At 41.8% G+C, this 21,046-nt stretch overlaps 1 protein-coding gene across 2 annotated transcripts in view; it reads left to right on the forward strand.

Moving 5' to 3' along the window:
* The window catches only part of LOC137527191 (heat shock factor protein 3-like), a 167,631-nt gene extending 149,007 nt beyond the window's left edge, over window positions 1-18,624 (forward strand). The window contains exons 10-13 of one of the 2 annotated variants that reach the window (XM_068247672.1): window positions 1,771-1,876; window positions 5,152-5,223; window positions 11,907-11,964; window positions 16,885-18,624. In XM_068247672.1, coding sequence (XP_068103773.1) covers window positions 1,771-1,876; window positions 5,152-5,223; window positions 11,907-11,964; window positions 16,885-17,177 — 529 coding nt within the window. In that variant the 3' untranslated portion in view covers window positions 17,178-18,624. The remainder of the gene's footprint in view (window positions 1-1,770; window positions 1,877-5,151; window positions 5,224-11,906; window positions 11,965-16,884) is intronic. The other variant, XM_068247673.1, reaches the window with a different exon arrangement.
* Window positions 18,625-21,046: the final 2,422 nt, after the last annotated feature.

Below are 21,046 nucleotides of genomic sequence, written 5' to 3' on the forward strand. Positions count from 1 at the left end.
TGCTAATCTACTCTATGGATGTTTGTTTGTTTATTTTTATTTTTTTTCGTTGTGGAATTGAGTACTGTAAGGATATCTTTGGCCCATGTGGAATAGAGGGGTACCCTTTGTGATTCACCCAGCCCATTTATCCAATCAAACATACCATACATACCACACACCAGTCACTTGGATCCAGTTTGAGTGGCCTGGAAAAAAAGATAAAATTGTTCCTGCCGTTTCAAACTTCCTACCTTGACACTACTTAAAGGGGAACTTCAGCATAAACAAACATACTGTCATCAAGTTACATTAGTTATGTTAATTAGAATGGATAGGTAATATAATGTCTTACCCACCCTGTTTTAAAAGAACAGGCAAATGTTTGTGATTCATGGAGGCTGCCATCTTTGTCATGGGGGCAGCCATCTTTTTGGTTGAAAGGAGGTGACAGGGAGCAGGAGACACAGTTCCAACTGTCCTGTGTCCTGATCACCCCTCCCAGCTGCACACCCTAGGCCTCAAATGTCAAATTCAAAATGTAAACAAAAAAAAATTGCACCAAAACAGCAGAACGAGAACAACATTAGAAATCCCATCATGCTTTGCACAGCATCAAGGGAAAAAAGCCCAGGCAGTTTTCTTCTGTGCAGCTAAAAATGAGGCTTGTATAAGAGAAACAAAGTTCTGATGCTGTGAAACTGTTAAAGAAACACAAACCCTTTTCAGTGCTGCTGAGTCGATTTTTAGTCCGGAGGTTCACTTTAAAAAGAGAGCAAGGTGGTCCTGTGCAGCCAGAGACCCCCTCCTCACCTCAGTGCTTTACAAGTTACATAGTGCTATCTCCTAATATATCTTGTTCACTGCCATCTCACCATTCCTCCCATTTTTTTTATCTCTATAATAGGCAAGTTTAAAGGAGGCTAAAAAAAGGTTGCAATGGTTCGCCATCTCTAAGAATAGTAGATTTGGAGCCAAACGATTTTGGTTTTATTTACATCAAAAGACTGAAGTGAACAGTAGTTTTTGAAAGTGCACCTGAGATGAAAGTAGTCTCAGGTGTTCTACTCACTTGCAGCTTCCTCCAGCCACCTTGGGGCCACTCGGTTATTTGCCATCTCCCCGGGCTGCTCCTCCCCCCGCTGGAGGGCCTGCTGTCCTGTCCGAGTCACGGTTCGTTGTGCACTTGATTCTGTTTTTACCAAATACAGTAAGCTTTGTCTAAAATGAATGCCCTTCCCATAACAGAAAAATTACTAATTGAAAAACGGTTTAGCTTGAAAAAAAAATAATTTTCCCTTTGCTGGAATCCTATTACTGGAATGCATTCTCTCCCAGCATGCATTGAAGTTGGCAGCATCCTGTAGGCTTCTTTAACTGGGTGACCACAGCCTATTAAAATGAAGATAAGCATGTTAAGCTTCCTCTTTTTTAAATTTGTTATCCCCAGTCTTGGCAGTGAAGTCTGTTTTTATCTAGCAATGTCCATCTGTCTCTACTACTTTTCGACACTGTCATCCTATTAGCTAGTGGCCCTGTCAATCAAAGCCACTTCATAATGCAGAGAACTGGAAGTGCCCGAACTAGTGGCCATCTTGGAAGAGAGGAAAATGAGCAGTGAGTTCAGGAAGGCAGGCTTCCTGCAGAAAGCAGTATCCCCTTCTTTCCCCACTGTATAGTTTATAATTTGCTACGCAGAATTGTGCTTTAATGTGTCTTCTTCTTCAAATCCATTTTGTGTGGTGAAAAGTTAACCTACTTGAACTTGTAACTACTTTTATTTTTTCATAGAACAGAGATTCAAGACTATTTAAGTTGTATTGACGCTAGTCTGGAAGAGTTGCAGAGCATGTTGTCAAGAAAGACACTTGGTGTAGATACTGATATAATTGATGAGGTAAGAAAAAGGTCCCTAAACATGATTGTATTCTTAGTTTGTATGACTTTTGAATTTTTTTTTAATCTTACCTTGAACTATTTTCAAGCTATTTTATGTGTTCACTATTGTGCAAAAATGTACGGCCCACCTCTTTCTGGACATACATACCAAATGCATGCAACAACTTTCAGACATCTCTAGTTCTCTTACACCTCTTAGCAGGCAGTTATACAGTTATTTGAGTTTAAACAAATGACCTATACTACTATCCAGATCAGCTAGAAAATACGGTACAATAGTAGCCTGAACCCTCGCATATTTCATTTAATCCAGAGGAAGGCAAAAAACCCTTACAAGGCTTGGGGAAATTAGCTCTAAAAGGGCTAAATGTCTTTATATTCTGCATTTCATTGTTAGAAATGATCAGTGAGATGCAACTAATTACAGCTTGCGTGCACATTTCATGCAAATTGTATTCGGCTTAGAACTGGGACAGTCAAAATATAAAAGAAGCTCATTATATTGGCCCAAATCGAGGTCTCATTCAATTTTGATTAAATTTGTCTGCAAACCAGAATTACTTGCATTGCATTGTCCTTCTCTATTCAAAAGAGCACCTCCAGCATGTTGCTTAAACAATTCACCAATCTGCTTTTTAATGGCAAATTTACTTACCCGTTTGCCGATAAATCACAGGTATTTTTAAACCCCGTGGCCGAGGTGACACAGGTGGAGCTGGCCTTAGAGCTCCGGGCTTCTTCGGAAAGGCTTCACCTAAGAATCGCCACATCAGTTTTGTAGATGGGTGTGGGTAAGTTTGAGGAATATTACATAATAATGTAACATAAGGTACACTGTGAATTAAAGGAAACCTAAACTGAACAGGAAAAAAAGAGTTTCACTTACCTGGGGCTTCTACCAGCCCCCTGCAGCCGTCCTGTGCCCACGCCATCACTCAACGATCCTCCGGTCCCCCGCAGCGGCTAAGTTTTGTTTTCCACCAACTGGCCAGTCGATGGCCACTGTGCCTGTGTGGCCCTGGTCGCGTGCATCCTTGATCACGCTCCCGTCACTGTGAGAATCCCGTGCAGGCCCAGAATGAGATTTCCGAGTACTGTGCCTGCGCAGGCCGCTCCTGGCCAGGGTCGCGCAGTGGCCATCGACTGGCCAGTCAGTGGAAAACGAAACGGCCACTACGGGGACCGGAGGACTGTTGAGTGGTGGCGCGGGCACAGGACGGCTGCAGGACGGGCTGGTAGTCAGTCCCCCCCCCCCCCCCCCCCCCCCCATGGCTTGTGGCAAACTGCAAATGGGACTTCTTATACGTTTCTGTTAACAATGGCTTTCTTCTTGCCACTCTTCCATAAAGCCAACTTGTGCAGACTAATAGTTGTCCTATGGACAGAGTCTCCCACCTGAGCTGTAGATCTCTGCAGCTCGTCCAGAGTCACCATGGGTCTCTTGACTGCATTTCTGATCAGCGTTCTCCTTGTTCGGCTTGTGAGTTTAGGTGGACGGTCTTGTCTTGGTAGGTTTACGGTTGTGCCATACTCCTTCCATTTCTGAATGATCGCTTGAACAGTGCTCCGTGGGATGTTCAAGGCTTTGGAAATCTTTTTGTAGCCTAAGCCTGCTTTAAATTTCTCAATAACTTTATCCCTGACCTGTCTGGTGTGTTCTTTGGACTTCATGGTGTTGTTGCTCCCAAGATTCTCTTAGACAACCTCTGAGACCATCACAGAGCAGCTGTATTTGTACTGACATTAGATTACACACAGGTGCACTCTATTTAGTCATTAGCGCACATCAGGCAATGTCTATGGGCAACTGACTGCACTCAGACCAAAGGGGGCTGAATAATTTACGCACACCCCACTTTGCAGTTATTTATTTGTAAAAGATGATTGAAATCATGTATGATTTCCGTTCCACTTCTCACGTGTACACCACTTTGAATTGATCTTTCACGTGGAGTTCCAATCAAATTGATTCATGTTTGTGGCAGTAATATGACAAAATGTGGAAACCGTCAAGGGGGCCGAATACTTTTACAAACCACTGTATGTTGTATAGACTTATAGGTCACAGTTGCCAAAAAAAACATTCACTACAGTGTTCTCCCCAGAATATTTTTTCCAGCTGGGTGGCATAAAAAAAGTAGGCGGGTGGGGCACCATGGGGGAATGCGGAGCTGGTGCAACTCTGCTTACAGCATTGGAGGAGGATGGGGAGGTGAGAGCCGGGTGCTCACCAAAACTAGCCGGGTGGAGCTCCTGGCTAAAAGAGCTTGGGGAGAACACTGCACTAGTGAGGTGTTGGTGGTCTGTGGTGCTGATGAGGTTCATTACTGAACTACTTCTCATTTATGGACTGACTTATGCTTTATAGTGTTGCAAAACAGGAGAAGCAGCTGCATTTTTATTACAGTTAGCCTAGCAAGCAACCTGTTTAGACAATATGCTTATGATGGCAAAACTTGAAATGTTAGGGATTATAAAGTTGAATGCAATGTCATATGCCTTTTATTAGTTTATCTGAACACATGCAAGGCATAAAGCAAGGGGGATTTTTCTTTGACTTGCTCATTCAAAAGCTATGGAAGGATTAGTTTGGGTAAGAGTGCACAAAACATAATTTGTGTACAGTGGATTTTAAATAACATTTACTGGAACCAGTGCAAACCATAGCCTAGTCTTCTTTTGGATTTTAGCCTGGTTTATGAAAAAGCTGTATACTGTAAACTGTACACCTGAACTGGGGGGGGGGGGGGTTGCTTACCAGGGGCTTATTCCAGCCCAACTCCTTAGTCTTTCAGTTCCCTCTGGGTCATCTCCATTGCACCCATATTAAAGTTTGCGACTTTGGGTCACAGTGCATGCGCTGTCCTGACTGCGAGCTACCTCGATCACGCTCTTTTGGCTGGGAACGTTCTGCGCATGCACAGTTACAAGTTTTTATGTAATGCGCTCCCAGGCATAGGAGCACAATCACGGAGGCGCGTGGCTGGGACAGAGCACGACCTGGCTGGGTCGCTTACTTTTGGAGTGACAGCAGAACGGAGGGGAACCAGAGAACACACAGAGACTTCTGACTATGGGCTGCTGGAAAAAGGCTAGAACCTTTTCCCTCTGATTCCGGTGTACTTTTAAGCATCTTTTATCACTTCCATGCTACAGTAAAATGTTTGCAAGGACATGTTCATAGAAAACAGAGCTTTGAAAACCAGAAAGTTGTCAATGTAATTCAGATCATGTGCGCAAACCTCTTTTATCTGTTTGCATTACTTTTTGCAGCTATTTAAACCTGACTTGTCATCCTCAGATATTCCGTTGACTGACACCAATACAAGCATGGTTACAGTAAGTGTATGCTCATTTTCCTCCTTCTCAACTCATAATTCCTTGAAGTAATCCTGTTGTGGCATGCATTGTTTTTATGCTGACCCTGCAACTTAAAGTGGACTAATTTTAACCACTTCGGGACCAGCACCCTCTGCCCCCTTAAGGACCAGAGGGTGATGGTCCAGTAAAGCGCCGCTTCCCGACGAATCGCCGCTAAAATCCGCCGCTCCCGACTGTCACGCCGTTCTGTCCCCGCCGCAGGCTGCTCTCTCTGCCGTCGGTATGACGGCAGAGCGCTGTGCGCCGGTCAGGAGCCGCTTTCATTGGCTCCTGACCCTGTCACTCCATGTAAGCCAATGGGAACGGCTTACATAAATGACAGGGCCAGGAGCCAATGAAAACGGCTCCTGCCCGGCTCACAGTGCTCTGCCGTCATAGAGGCGGCAGGGCAGCTGATTTCGTCGCAGATCTAGTGCGGACAGCGGCGGGGACGGGACGGGGACCGCAGCGCCCCCTGCCCCCCATAGATTTATACTGCGGGGGTCCGCAATAGGTTAAGGGGAAAAAAAACACATTTCATGTGAATTTCTAGTGTGCCTCTCAAGCTTACCAAATAGCATTACCATACTTTTGTTGTGTACCTCTTTCTGGTTGATAATAAAAACATTGCACTCAGTTTTACTTCCTGTTTAACCTAGGCTTAACACAAAGACAAAAGTCAAAGTGAAACTTTTTAAATTCTGAATGAAAAATTTCAAGAATATTAGAGAATCTGTTTTAATCAAGTTAAACTTGCTTGAGTGAAATAATGAGATTGGGCACTCCTATAGCTTCCTTGCCCATATAGCTACAACTAGTGAAGATTTGTAGATGATGGCCACACTTAGGGAAGAAGTTAAAAATGGCAGCAGTGATAGGGAGGTGGTGATAGCGATGCATGTTTTGGAGGTGGGCAGATTATAGCTACACTAATGAAGGGGAGTAGTGGGTGCAGGAGGGGGTGGTGGCTCTTGTTATAATGGTACAAAATAGAAGCACAGGTATGTTCCTAGGGGTCTTGTGAGGCTGATATTGAGGGAATTTGTAGCAGAACAGAAAATGACTACACCAGAATATATTACTGAGTGAAGGTGGTTGGCCTAATCATACCAAGGAAAGACTATTGGGAAGCACAATTTTTGTCCAAAAGCCCACTGTTGACTTCTTCCACCACTGGCAAGTGGTCATAGATGACAGGTCTCCTCTTTCCCAGGGAATTATTATTGAGGCTAGGTGCTGAGGTAGAATTTTATAGTAACTTTTAGTGTGGGCAGACCAATGGAGAGGTAGATATGGATGTGAGAAAGGGTAGGTAAAGATTGATAGATCTATAGTAGAAGTGGCTGGTGGACCTGAGTAGGATAAAATGAATATCTTGGTGGTAGTTGATAGTAGGTCCTAACAATTGTTGGTATTTTTTTTATGACCGCTTGGGCAAAAATAAATGCCTAAGATTCTAAAGGCACAGTTAATTTTAAATGTTATGAGATCACTGCCGTAGACATTAATGAAGTACTTGGTTAAGTGTACCAGTCAAACAAAAAACACTACTCGGGTAGCGATATCCCACTGAGGATAAACGGGAACAAAGTCTGCAAGGCTCTGGTGAGTAGTAAAACCAGTATCTCTAATTCTTCAAATGGCAAATCGGATACAAAACATCAGCAGGAACAGTTGACGTGTATTGGGCACACAATCCACCCTTAAGGTGGCCACACACCATACAAGTAAAAGATCTAATTTTTCACCAATTCGATCATTTTGATCGGTTGGCCCGAAAAATCAAGAGCTTTTCTTTTTTTTTTTCAATCGATAAATCTGATTGAATTTCACGTTTTTGGGGTGTTTTTCGATTTTTGGAGATTGGACATGTTGGAAATTTCAGACCAACTTTATCAAGTATTGTATGGTGTGTGATGGATTGTCAGGTACTTGATGTACAGTTCCAATCAATTTTTTCTAAGCTTTCAATTATAGTATTCATGATTGGGGAAAAATTGAACATAGGTGTATGGTACATTGTTAAAGGGACTCCGAGCAGTGCAGAACCTATGGAAAGATGCATATCATTTTAAAGCGCTCTTTCTCCTCTTTCCAATGATATATAAACTGCCACCCTACGCCTTTTAGTTTTCGCTATTTTCGCGATCGAAATTGCTGCGAAAATAGAGAAAACTAAAAGGCGTAGGGCGACGATTTAGGAGTCGTCAGAAAGAGGAGAAAGAGAGCTTTAAAATGATATCCATCTTTCCATAGTTACATTGTATTACACAGGGCGACTTATTCTCAAAGTCAGCAGCTCCATTCAGCAGAAAAAGTCGCCCTGTGTAATACAATGTAACTATGGAAAGATGGATATAATTTTAAAGCTCTTTTTCTCCTCTTTCTGACGACACCTAAATCGTCGCCCTACGCTTTTTAGTTTTTTCTATTTTCGCGATCGAAAATCGCGGCCGCTGCAATTTCAATCGCGAAAATAGCGAAAACAAAAAGGCGTAGGGCGGCAGTTTATATATCATTGGAAAGAGGAGAAAGAGCACTTTAAAATGATATGCATCTTCCCATAGTTTCTGCACTGCTCGGAGTCCCTTTAAACACAGAACCTGATTTCTCAGACAATTCACAGATAAATTCCCTCAACAGGCGATTAAAACTTAACATTTATTCATATCATCTAAAATAGTAGATTAAGGTTACTGTCAGTAAAGTTACTAGCAAGAAGTCGATTTAGTAGTAAAATACATCTGGGGTGAAAACTCCCCTTCTTCGACTTCAGAATGGTTAACAACTATTTACACAAGACCCCCCACCATAACTAAACTACCCGACATGTTTCACTTCCTGATGGAAGCTTTTTCAAGGGAAAAAGTGCAGTGCATATAGTGCTAGGGTGTAATACAAAGTCATTAAAATCACAACATAATGTTTAGTAACAAAGCGTATAGGCCTTTGACAGTAGCCTTGCTACTGTCATAGGCCTATACGCTTTTTTACTAAACATTATGTTGTGATTTTACTGACAGTAACCTTAATCTACTATTTTAGATGATATGAATAAATGTTAAGTTTTAATCGCCTGTTGAGGGAATTTATCTGTGAATTGTATGGTACATTGGTCAGATTTTTTTTTAATGGTTACAGTCAGAAAAATTGATTGCTATTCTTGAATTGAACAGATATTTAAAAAAAAATTGTGCAGTGTGTGGCCACCTTTAGTCATAGTTGTGTAAATATCTTTTAACCTGTACCTTTTTAAACTCTTGCCCGCAGTCCAAAACGAACTCACAGAGCCATAAGTTTGGCCCACTGGTGGTTTTCCCACTTAGCACTGTTTGGATCACTGTGAACCAACAGGGAAGCTATATTGGAGGTGAATCCCTAGTTCAATTGAGGAGCCATATGAAGAGGGAGGGGGAAAGCACTACACACCAGGAAACTGTGTAAGAGCAGAAAGTGGCTACTAGACACCAGGGAACTGTATAGGGGAGGGAGGATTACTAAACACCAGGGAACTGTATAGGGAGGAAGGTGGCCACTGGATATTGAGGTTGGTCCCAGTGTTCAATTTTGTACCACTTTGTATTTAAGTGTTGTAGCCTCCCTGGTGGTAAGGACAAGGCTGATTTGTTAAAAAAAAAAAAAAGAGGCAAACTCGAATGGCAGATGGGTATTTATATCTCTTAAGATAGCCACAGATACTTTTGTCATTTGGAATGTATATGGCCCTAACGAGAATAATCAATCCTTTTTTGACTCATTGCTTTCCATGCTTTCTAAGATTACAACACCCAATCTTTTAGTAGGAGGAGATATGAACTCAGTAGTGTCCACACAGGAAGATAAGTCCAAAATAGATATCCAGATAAGATCCCATGACAGGAGACGTGTCACACTTATGGAAGCCACCAATTTAATTGATTCTTGGCGCTTCCTAAATCCTACTTTACGGGAATATACTCATTATTCCCATAGACACAATCACATTCTCGTATAGATGTGCTGCTCCTTAGAGATGCCCTTATGGGGAGACTTCAAGGGGCTGCAATCCACGATATATGGTCATTTCTGATCATGCTCCAATCGCGCTAGATATATTGGATTCCATCCCTAGAGGAGACAAATTCATATGGAGATTTCCATCACCGTTCAATGGAGACAAGAACTTTGCTGGTAAACTGCAAAATTGGAGGCTTGAGTATTTATGTGACAATTCTTCTCATACTGACAAGCTGTCCTCAGAGGTAAAATCATGGGCTATCTAAAAAAGAAAAAGGCAGATGCAAATACAGTATGAATCAGCAGTGAAGCTGGTCAGGGAAGCCTACAACTGACATCCAACAGATGGTGATAGAAGGGAATGGATTAAATGTAAGCTAAACAGTGGTGCATGTTTTAGAGCTAGAGAAGAAGCCCATAGACCGTATATTAAACTGCAATACTATAAGCATGGAGAGAAAATTGGCAGAATGTTGTCTTCTTTGGCCACACAAACACTTCCCAACAGAAAACCAATCCTAGTTAAAAACTAAATGGGGACACTGGTTCATCCCCCTTCTGAAGTATGTGACACATTTGCTGATTATTATCAGTCTCTATACTCCACTAAATCACCTTCTAAAGCAGTCATACAGAAATGCCTAGATAAAATTCAGTTTAAATGCTTGACTGATGAAGAGAGGTTAGAACTAAATGCTGAAATAACCCTTGCGGAAGTGAGCATGGCAATAACTTCCTTAGCTCTGGGTAAAGCTCCAGGTCCCGATGGCCTTTCCTCAGAATATTTTAAAATCCTAAAATAAGAAGTATCCCCCAATCCTAGTCCAGGTATTTCACCTCCTGAGCGTTACACCGCTCAGGTGGTTTTGCCAGTTTGTCCTCCCCAGAGATCCAGTGGCTGAAAAACCTTTAGCTTGCACTAAGCTAGCTAGTACAAATGCCCGGCACCCACCGATCCCCGACGCTCCCCCGTTTATACGTTACCCAGCCTGGATCCAACGATCGGTGCAGCCTCCCTGCACAGCTCCAGTCTTCACTATGGGGAGGATCGCACATGAAGTCGCCGACGTCATGCGCAAACCCGATCCTCCCCATAGAGAGACCGAAGCTGTGCAGGGAGGCTGCGCGATTGCTGGATCCGGGGGGTAATATAAACGGGGGATCGGGGGTGCCGGGCATTTTTACTAGCTAGCCTAGTGCTAGCTAAAGGGTTTTCAGCCATTGGATCATATTTATATTGCATGGGGGACTCATGGGGCCAGGAAGCAGTATGCCCAACACAGTGTCGGGTATACCGCTAAGGAGGTTAATAAGATCCTGCTAACAGGCACTTACCCTTATACAGGACACTTGACGCATATTACATTTATCCCATCTCCCTTGATTTAGACATGAAACTGCTTTCTAACATTTTGGCAAACAGACTCACTTCTATGCCACGTCTGATCCATCCTAATCAAGTTGGCTTCACTAAACAAAGAGCAGCAGTTTCCAATATTCGTAAAGTGGCAGCAGTCCTCGAGCAGGTTCGAGCATATCCGTATACTCACAAATCAGCAGCTGTGTTTGGTATTGACGCCGAAAAGGCATTTGATCAGGTGGAGTGGGACTGGCTCTTTGGGGTGATCTATAAACAAGGTTTCACTGGCCAATTCGTAAACGCTTTAAAGGCTATGTATTCTACTCCCAAAGCCCAAATAGCCTTACCAGGTTTTCTTTCCAAGACTATTCCCCTGAAGAGAGGTACAAGACAGGGTTGCCTCCTGTCTCCTCTCCTCTTTAATCTAGCTCTGAAACCGCTGGCGATCCTACTAAGGAAAAAGTTGGGCGGTATTGCAATACGTGACAGACTTGTCCAGCAAGACAATATCTTACTTTTCTTATCAGATCCCATGACCCAGGTCCCCATAGCTTTGCAGAATATTAAAGAAGTGGGTACACTCTCTGGCTTTGTGATTAACCCTGAAAAAGTGAATTAATGCCCTTATCTACTAAAGCGGATATTACTCTGTGGTCTTCCCTGGGAGTTAGTCACAACCACCAACATCAAATACCTAGGGGTAAATATATCCAAAGATCCCACTGAACTGTATAATCTTAACTATACCCCATTGATACGAAGCATTAAATCTCAATTAGAAACTTGGCAAAATCTCCCTTTAGGTTTTGCAGGATGTGTGGCTCTGATCAAAATGGTTTCCATGGGTAGGTTACTGTACCCCCTCCAGATGGTCCCACTACTCCTGAAACACAAAGACGTGGTAACGCTCAACACAGCTTGGACCAAATTCATATAGTGCTCCAAAAAACCTAGGATTGCTAGAACTAAGCTATCTTTACCTAAACTTTTAGGAGGACTTAAAGGGAACCTAAACTGAGAGAGATATGGATGTTTCCTTTTAAACAATACCAGTTGCCTGGCAGCCCAGCTGATCTCTTTGGCTGCAGTAGTGGCTGAATCACAGACCTGAAACAAGCATGCAGCTAATCCAGTCTAACTTCAGTCAGAACATCTGATCTGCATGCTTGTTGCGGGGTTCTGTAGAAAGTATAGAAAAGCAAGAGGACTGTTAAAATTTCTCCAAAATTGGTGATACTCGTATGTCTAAAATTTTGCTTTAAAATGTTGAGTACATTATTTGCATAATTTACTTTTGTTTTTCCGGTCTCAGAAACTGCAGGAAAATGAAGATGTTGCAATACCAGTCAGTGCTAAACATTTGAACAAAGGTTAGTCACGTATTATAGTAAACCTGGAAGCGTATATTGACTTCTTTCTTATGGCTGTAGGGTACAGGAGAAGGCAATAAATGGTCACATTTTGGAAAATCTACATATCCCCTCTCTATTATTACTGATAAATACTGATTATCCCTTGACCAGTGGATCAATTTCTTACCTTACAGTCCTGTGATCAACATCTGCAGAGATCAACACAAGTTGTTCTTACTCCTTGGGGAGCTTTGTTACATGATATAGTTCAACATGCAGGTGATGAACACATTTGCTGAAGAAAAAGGTATTTGCAGGTTGTTCTTCCATGTGTACAGAAGTTGAAGAGAAATCGAGAGCCTAATATGGTGTAGTATGTCAAAATTGATTGGATAAATGAAACAGTGAGATCGTAATACTCACAAACACGGGTTACCACCTAGGTAACCACTCATTAGGCAGGTGAGGAGATTAGACCTGTCCTCACTCAGGATTAAGAAGTCGCTCTCTGTAGATAGGAAGAAAGGGGGTAGATCACCCCTCCACTTGGGGTGGACTCAAATATATTGGTAGGTGAGCAGAGGCGCCAGAGGGATAAAAGTACATAACATTTTTAAAAAATTGCTGGGAGGAAGTGGTGGACTTGCCTCCGTTAAAGCAGACACCAAGGACTGTAAATGTATAGATATACACATTTATTGAAAATACCCCAAAGATGCAATGCGTTTCGCGGGCACAGCCCACTTCTTCAGGCAATAAGCAGGGGATAAACAACAGCAATTCAGTTATAGCAAGCAGAACACCTCTGCTTGCTATAACTGAATTGCTGTTGTTTATCCCCTGCTTATTGCCTGAAGAAGTGGGCTGTGCCCGCGAAACGCGTTGCATCTTTGGGGTATTTTCAATAAATGTATATATCTATACATTTACAGTCCTTGGTGTCTGCTTTAACGGAGGCGAGTCCACCACTTCCTCCCAGCAATTTTTTAAAAATTTTATGTACTTTTATCCTTCTGGCGCCTCTGTTCACCTACCAATATATTCCATGTGTACAGAGGCTAGATGTGACAACTTTAATTCATCACTGCAGGGCAATGGGTTTATGGAAATTATTCTATAATGCCCATTATTGTAGCAAAGAAGCCAAACCATCTAAAAGAATAATCTTTATTTAAAGTGGTCTGAAACTCAGCATTTCCTCTTTGTTTTAAAAGATTATTTACAGCCTTAAAGGGAACCTAAACTGAGAAGGCTATGGATTTTTCCTTTTAACATACCAGTTGCCTGACTCTCCTGCTGATCCTGTGTTTCCAATACTTTCAGCCACAGCCCCTGAACAAGCATGCGGATCAGGTGCTCTGACTGAAGTCAGACTGGATTAGCTGCATGCTTGTTTCAGGTGTGTGATTCAGCCACTACTTCAGCCAAAGGGATCAGGACTGCCAGGCAACTGGTATTGATTAAAAGGAAATATCCATATCCCTCTCAGTTTAGGTTCCCTTTAACCTCCTTAGCGGTAACCCCGTGCTGGACACTGGGTAAGCCGCTGCGGAGGATACCTCAGGCCCTGCTGGGCCGATTTGCATTTATGTATGTTTTTTATTGATGAAACACTATGACGTTGCGTTTCATGCGACGTTAAGGTCGCATAACGTGCCCCTAACGCAACACATGGTAGTATTGAAGTTGGACGTTATATAGAGCCGCGTTATGCGTCTCTTGATGCGTCTGTGATGCATACTTTTTGACGCATACTATCGAACGAAAACGGCGCATGCGGCAAATTAAAAAAAGAAACAGTACTGAGCATGTGCAAACATCCGAACGCAGCCACATACGAGTATAACGCACAGCATTCTGCACTTTCATTGAGCGTGCAGCGTTATACTCAAACGCAACGTGGGCACTGTGAACAACCCATTGATTTTTCATTGCTGTGAGTTGGGCTGAGTTACAGGCTGCTCTAACATGCGCCTGTAACGTCCCACTGTGAAAGCAGCCTAAAAGGAGACTTTGGTCAACCTGTAAAAAATTATTACTTACCTGGGGCTTCTTGGTGTGCCAATGAGTCCTCCTGTGCCCACCACGCCGGACCAAGTCTCCCGGCCAGCAGTGACAACCCCTGCAAAGCTGTCCAGTCGCCGCCAGTCAGCGGCTACAGCACATGCTTGGCCTGAAGACGCGCACACCCTGATCGCACTCCTGTGGCCAGTATTGATTTCCACAAACTGCTTAGGGGAGTTGCCACTGCAGGCCGGAGGGACTTGGACCAGTTTTGTGGGAACAGGGGGACTCCAGGGGGCTTAAAATCATTTTTTTAGGTTGACTTCAGATTTCCTTTAAGATATCTCTCATTAGTTGTCTAGACATCCAAGACCTTCAAAAACCACTGTGGCAGATTTAGATAACCTGTCCTGTGTGCTAGATAAAGTTAAGCAAATATTGACCCTCCATTCAATCTGATTTTCTCCATAACCTGCTTCCACGAGTTTGGCATTGAGTGCCACTCTTGTGCCTCTAGGATGACCGAGGCACTAGTACCGCACTCCGTATTGGGCTCCAGATTTCCCATGTTGCTTGAGTTATGCCAGTTTTGTATCCTGTGGTTGTGCTGCATGTAGCGCTCACAGGCCACTGTAGTGTTTTTCTTTGCAGTTACGCCTTTTTTGAAGGTCACCATGAAGCTCCAGATTCCCGCCACTCTTACCTTGGGTAAATAGTATTACGGTGTTAATTCAGAATTGAATAACAGGATTCCAGCGGAGCTTATGTTCCACATGTCCTGCTCGGCTTCATTCCAGTCACACTTCCCACCCTACCCTTTTAAGATTTTTTTTGCTTAGTTTTTTTCCTGTGAATTTGTGTGGTTGAGAAGGGATGGATGTTCAATGACCATGAAATCAGAGTTGATGCAGGATTATGCATTTCTGTATGCAAATTTATGCAGCTTTAAAATGGACTACCTTAATCCTGTTGGTGGAATTCGATTGGTCAGTTTCAAACTGCATACGTTTGCATTAAAAATGTGCATACCGTATATTCCGGCGTATAAGACGACCCCCCAACTTTTCCAGTTAAAGTATAGAGTTTGGGATATACTCGCCATATAACACTACCCCTCGTCCAACACACACCAAATTAAAATTAAAAAATCATGTACTGTTGCTGTGTATGAACAGATACTGGTGCTTTACTGTATGTGTTACCCAGTATACAGTATAACAGTAAATAGTAAATTGACTTGTTGCATTGGTCAACTCTCCTTAAGTAGACTGGTCAGCTCTCCTTGTCTACATGTTCATCAGAGCGGTAGATTGCGCTCCCTCAGCAGGGAGATCTGAGAGGCAGTAACGGGACAGGGCGTATCACCCGGCATCAATGACACCCGGCGTATAAGACGACCCCCAACTTTTCAGAAGATTTTCAAGGGTTAAAAAGTAGTCTTATACGCAGGAACATACATATAATCCTTTATCGGCTCAAATTATTTTATTATCTCTTTGTCTATCTCTATGGTTGCAATGGGGTTAAATTGGGTAAGTAAAGGGAAAGAGGTGATACTCCTATAATACCGTGTATGTGCACGCAAAAATGGCTGTAATTAAAGTAAACCTGTAACTTTGTGGAATAAAAAAAAAAAACTATATACTCAGCTCAGGCAGGGACGCCTCTGGATCCCAATGAGGCTTCCCACCTCCTTAGCAGCTCCGATCCAATGCTGGCTCCCCCAGTGTAACCAAAACAAATAACATCCAGTGGCGCTTGTCTCTGGTAGGTGCAGGTGGACCAGCGTCTTTAGGCTTGGGCACCTGCGACAATAACCGAACCTGATCGGGTTCACTCTACTACGCAGATGCAGCTGGCTCGCGCCTGCGCAGTAGAAGCAGGCCCAATTGGGTTCAGCCAGAGCCCAAAGGGTAGCTGATACTGTGGCAAGGAGATTTTCGGGGAGCCAGCGCTGGATCCCCACTGGTGAGGAGCACAGGAAAAGCCTCTTTAGGATCTAGAGACTTCCCCTTCCCAAGGTAATTACCCCCTAAAGGCACTTTTTTCCCTGCAGGAACACTTCATGGTGCTTAGGGTCTGAAACACGTGTTTGCTGTAGCTGACCATGTCTCACCTTGTCTAAAGATTTTAAATAAAGAAATGGACTTAATACAGTGATTGCTAGCGTCCTTCTTTCTTAGCACAGTAATTACCAGTGTACTCAAGTTTTTGACAGGGTTATTATTCATGAGCTTTACAGGCATGAATTGGGCTAATTACAGTTATCATATTCTGTCAAGTGTTACAGACCAAGGTAACTATAAATGGAAAATTATATTTATTCTGTATGAGTCATTTACTAGAGGATTATTTATTCCATGTTGTAGCTTGTTCTCCTCCTTGCTTTTAATTCATTGGTCTGAACAACTTGACATAAAGAATCAATATAGCAGTCCCTTTATTCACAAACTTCTGTCACAGTATTTGCATTACAGGTGAATGGTAATAGGAGCCTTACAAATACAATTTCTCAATAAACCATACTTCACTTTTGACAATGTATGTCCAAAAATGTATCAAACAAAAATAAGTTTGTTAAACAGTTTATGCTGTCTTTCCGTATATTTTTATTCAATCTCCTTAAAGGGAACCTAAACTGAGGAGTATATGGATTTTTCCTTTTAACATAATAGCAGTTCCCTAATAGAGATGTGGCGAACTGTTCGCCCGGCGAACATCTCTGTAGGTTTTATTACTTTCGGGTCGCTCTGACCCGGAGTAGTACGCCTGCGCTGCCTGGCAGAGCGCGTCCTCGATCGCGCTCCTGTTGTCGAGCACTCTCTGCGCATGAGCGTGACGTCGTTCAGCATTTTAAATTTTACCTACTATTGCCTTGAGTTAACTTTGTAAAGTATGTGTAAAAAGTAAATTTATATTTCTCCTGTTTTACAGACAAACGGATAATGCAGTACACTGGGAACCCTTTGCTCTCCCTTTTTGAGCTTCCTTCCACTAACTTTGGATCTGTCAATCCTGATGCAAGTGATCTGCTGGATTCTTTAGAAGACTGTGGTTACCATCAGAGTTCAGAAGTACAGAATAATCTTGTTCTTGGAAATAATTCCACCAAGGAGCCAGACCTGCTGGTAGAAGATTTTAGTGGCTCTCAGGGGCCTTTTCCGATGTTTGTTCTTAGTCCTGTTAACAAACTGATAGATGAAGTTGTAGAAGCGGAGACTCCCTGAGTGTTCTAAGTTTTTGCTCACTTTTTAAATTTGAATGAAATTTGCTGTACTGAAAATTATGGCGCAGATTATTGGCTCTTTTCAGTTGGTGTTTCCTTATCAAGTTCTTGTCATGGGAATTTGGATTCTTTTTCACATTTTGTGCAACTTTTGTTTTTCTTTACTGAACCCAACAAAGAGGAGTATACAAATGTTACCAGTTTATTAAAATTCTCAATCCTCTTTAGCCTTGCCTATTATCAGGAAAGTGGTGAGGAATGTATCTTTATCTTGTTAATTTGTAATGTTTTGATAAATGTCTGCCGATGTAGAGAATTTTTCTGTTAAAACTCAATAGCTTCTTACTAAATTTTAATTTAGTTGATTTAGAAAACATTTCCTTCAGATTTTTATGAGAATTACTTACTGATGTGTCTGAACAAGTGAAAACAACCAGTTCAGTGAGTTGTCGAGCTTAAAAGTTCACATACCCTGGGAGAGTTTGGAATATATGTACATTTCTATAATGAAAACTTGAGTAATTCAGCAAAATTCATCTTTCATTTTTAACCACTTAAGCCCGAAGGGTTGTTTATTTTTTGCATCTGAGCAACTTTCACCTCCCATTCATTTGCCAATAACTTTATCACTAATCATCACAATGAATTGGTCTATATCTTGTTTTTTCCGACACCAATTAGACTTTCTTTGGGTGATACATTTTGGTAAGAATTATTTTATTCTAAATCCATTTTAACAGGAATATTAAAGAAATGGAAAAAATCATTATTTCTCAGTTTTTGGCCATTATAGTTTGAAATTAATACATGCTACTGTAACTAAAACCCATGTATTTTATTTGCCCATTTGTTCCGCTTTTTACACCATTTAAATTATGTCCCTATCACAATGTATGGCGCCGATATTTTATTTGGAAATAAAGGTGCATTTTTTTCAATTTGCATGCATCACTATTTACAAGCCCATAATTTAAAAAAATATATTAATATACTCCTTTGAACTGCACTCGGATAGGGCTGCGCTGCCTGTGTATTTCACACTGCTTAGAGAATACACCACAATTGATATCACAGTTTCACAGACTGCTGCTGTAGCTTAAAATTTCCTTACACAAACCAGAGCAATGTTATAACAAGCACAACAGGATTTTCAGAATTGTGTGGACAAAACTGTCTGGAAAACAGTCAGAAAAACAGTCACTTCAGCACTACAAAGGCCTTACTCCAGTTACTACCAAGCCTTACTCCAGTAACAAATTTATAAATACATGAGTGCGCCCATGCAGTTCTTTCAGATCTTACTGTAATCACACTGGAAAGTTTGCTTTAGACCAAACGACCAAATAGTCAATAGATAGTAGTCACTTATTTGGGATCGCTGCTTCAGTTTTCCAGAATTTTGCAATCATATAGTCCGCTGAGCTGCGCTCACCAATATTTTCTATAAAACATAAATATACTGCACATAGCGTGATACTGTCACAATGTCACAAACACCCAAGTGATAGTGAATGGTGTAATACTCGCGAGTCCGCTCCCCAAAGTAGATTGTGCTCACCAAATTGTAACGACCTCAGAAAACAGGTGGATCTAGCGTTTGTGGCATAAGCCCCTGAGGAGTCCGATCGGACGAAACGCATAGGGCGGAGCTACGTCCATGTGCGTCTGATGTCACTACTTGCGAAGCCGAACTGTTTGTTGGAAGTGGGGAGTCTGGGGCCTGAGGCGGACGGAGGTAGAGGGATCACGGGACGCCGTACCCAGCCGGATGCCAGAACAGACCTCACTGCCAAGAGCATATGATGTGCAATAACTCAAGACAACGCATGTGAGTGCTCAATTGGTGCGCGGGCGGATCTTAGTTTTAAGCCATATTACACTATGATGGTTCTATATGTTTTTATGTTTTGTATGTGATGGAAACTTTTATCTGAGCATTAAAGCAGAATTGAAGAGTGAAAGTGCCAGTGGGGTGATTTTATGCCACAAACGCTAGATCCACCTGTTTTCTGAGGTGGCTACAATTTGGTGAGCGCAATCTACTTTGGGGAGCGGACTCACGAGTATTACACCATTCACTATCACTTGGGTGTTTTTAGACATTGTGACAGTATCACGCTATGTGCAGTATATTTGTTTTATAGGAAATATTGGTGAGCGCAGCTCAGCGGATCATATAATATACTCCTTTGACATGCATATTTAAAAAGTTCAGACCCTTAGGTAACTATATAGGTTTTTTTTTAATTGTATTTTTTTTTTTGTATTAAAAATTGTATGTGGGTAATTTTTGGTGTGGGAGGTAAACAGCTAATTATAAATGTAAATAAAAGTATGAAAAAATGGATGTGTGTGTAGTCTTACTATTTGGCCACAAGGTGGCCACAGTGAAAAAGTCCTGGAAGCATGATCGTACGCTTCCAGGAAGATGAATGAAGACGGAGAACTATTTGAAAGTCAGAAAACCCGCAGCGTCTGAGACGCTGGCGGCTTTTATGCGGGGGGCTTCGATCAATGAAAGGGATCTATAATCCCTTTCATTGATCGCTGGGCTAACACCCGGCGGGAGCGCGTCCGGGAGTGTGCGCGGCCCGCAGGAGTGCGCACAGCCCAACTGGACGAGAATGTTTGTCCAGTTGGGCTTAAGTAGTTAATTTGATTTGCATTAAACTGAGATATCTTAAAATAACACAATCATTAAAGCGGATCTAAAGTGTAAAAATAAATTCCATGCTGTTAGCACAATCTGTAGGAATTATAATAGAGTAGCATGAATAAATGTTTAACCACTTGACCACTGAGGGGTTTTTCCCCTTATGGACCAGAGCAATTTTCACCTTTCAGCGCTCCTACCATTCATTCGCCAATAACTTAATCACTACTTATCACAATATGTATCTTGTTTTTTTCATCCCCTATTAGGCTTTCTTTGGGTGGTAAATTTTGCTAGGAATTATTTTACTCTAAATGCATTTTCATGAGAATAATAAGAATGGAAAATGAAACAAAATGATTATTTCTCAGTTTTTGACCATTATAGTTTTAAAATAATGCATGCTACCATCATTAAAACTCACGTATTTGATTTGCTCATTTGTCCCGGTTATTACACAGTTTAGATTATGTCCCTATCACAATGTATGCCGCCAATATTTTATTTGGAAATAAGGGAGCATTTTTTTCAGTTTTGCATCCATCACCATTAACAAGCCCATATTTAAAAACAAAATAACAGTAATATACCCTCTTGACATACATATTGGGTATATATATATATATATATATATATATATATATATATATGTTTTTTTTTGTAATTGTCATTTTTTTATTTTTTTTAATGCAAAAGATTTATTTGGTTATTTATGTGAGAGTGTGGGAGATAAGGCATTTAATTTTAAGTTGTGTAGGTCTTTTTATTGAAATAAATGTATATAGGTGTAATTTTACTATTTGGCCACAAGATGTCCTCACTCATTACTTTTCCTGAGCATACTATTAGTGTGCGAACAGGAAGTAATGCCTACATGTGTAATTCAGTTTGTTACAGTGACCGCAAGCATCTCATTGATTCCGGCGATCATTGACAAGGGGACTTAGATCAATGAATGGGAACTGCGTTCCCATTCACTGATGTCCCTACTAACTCGCGGTGATGATGAGCATGGGAGACAGCGGAAAGCGTGCACTGCGGCCGGAGGCAGATATCTACGCTCCTGGAATGGGAATAGTCCTCCGCGGGGCATAGATATACTGCCTTAAAAACAACATGTGGTTCAAGACTGACCTTTTGTGCCAGAAAAACAGAAACAGGTTTTGTTGTTTAACCCATTCGCGTTCCGTCGTTTTCACTTGAGAAATGTTCACCTC

This window comes from Hyperolius riggenbachi, chromosome 8 (genome assembly GCF_040937935.1).
Source record: "Hyperolius riggenbachi isolate aHypRig1 chromosome 8, aHypRig1.pri, whole genome shotgun sequence".
NCBI lineage: Eukaryota > Metazoa > Chordata > Amphibia > Anura > Hyperoliidae > Hyperolius > Hyperolius riggenbachi.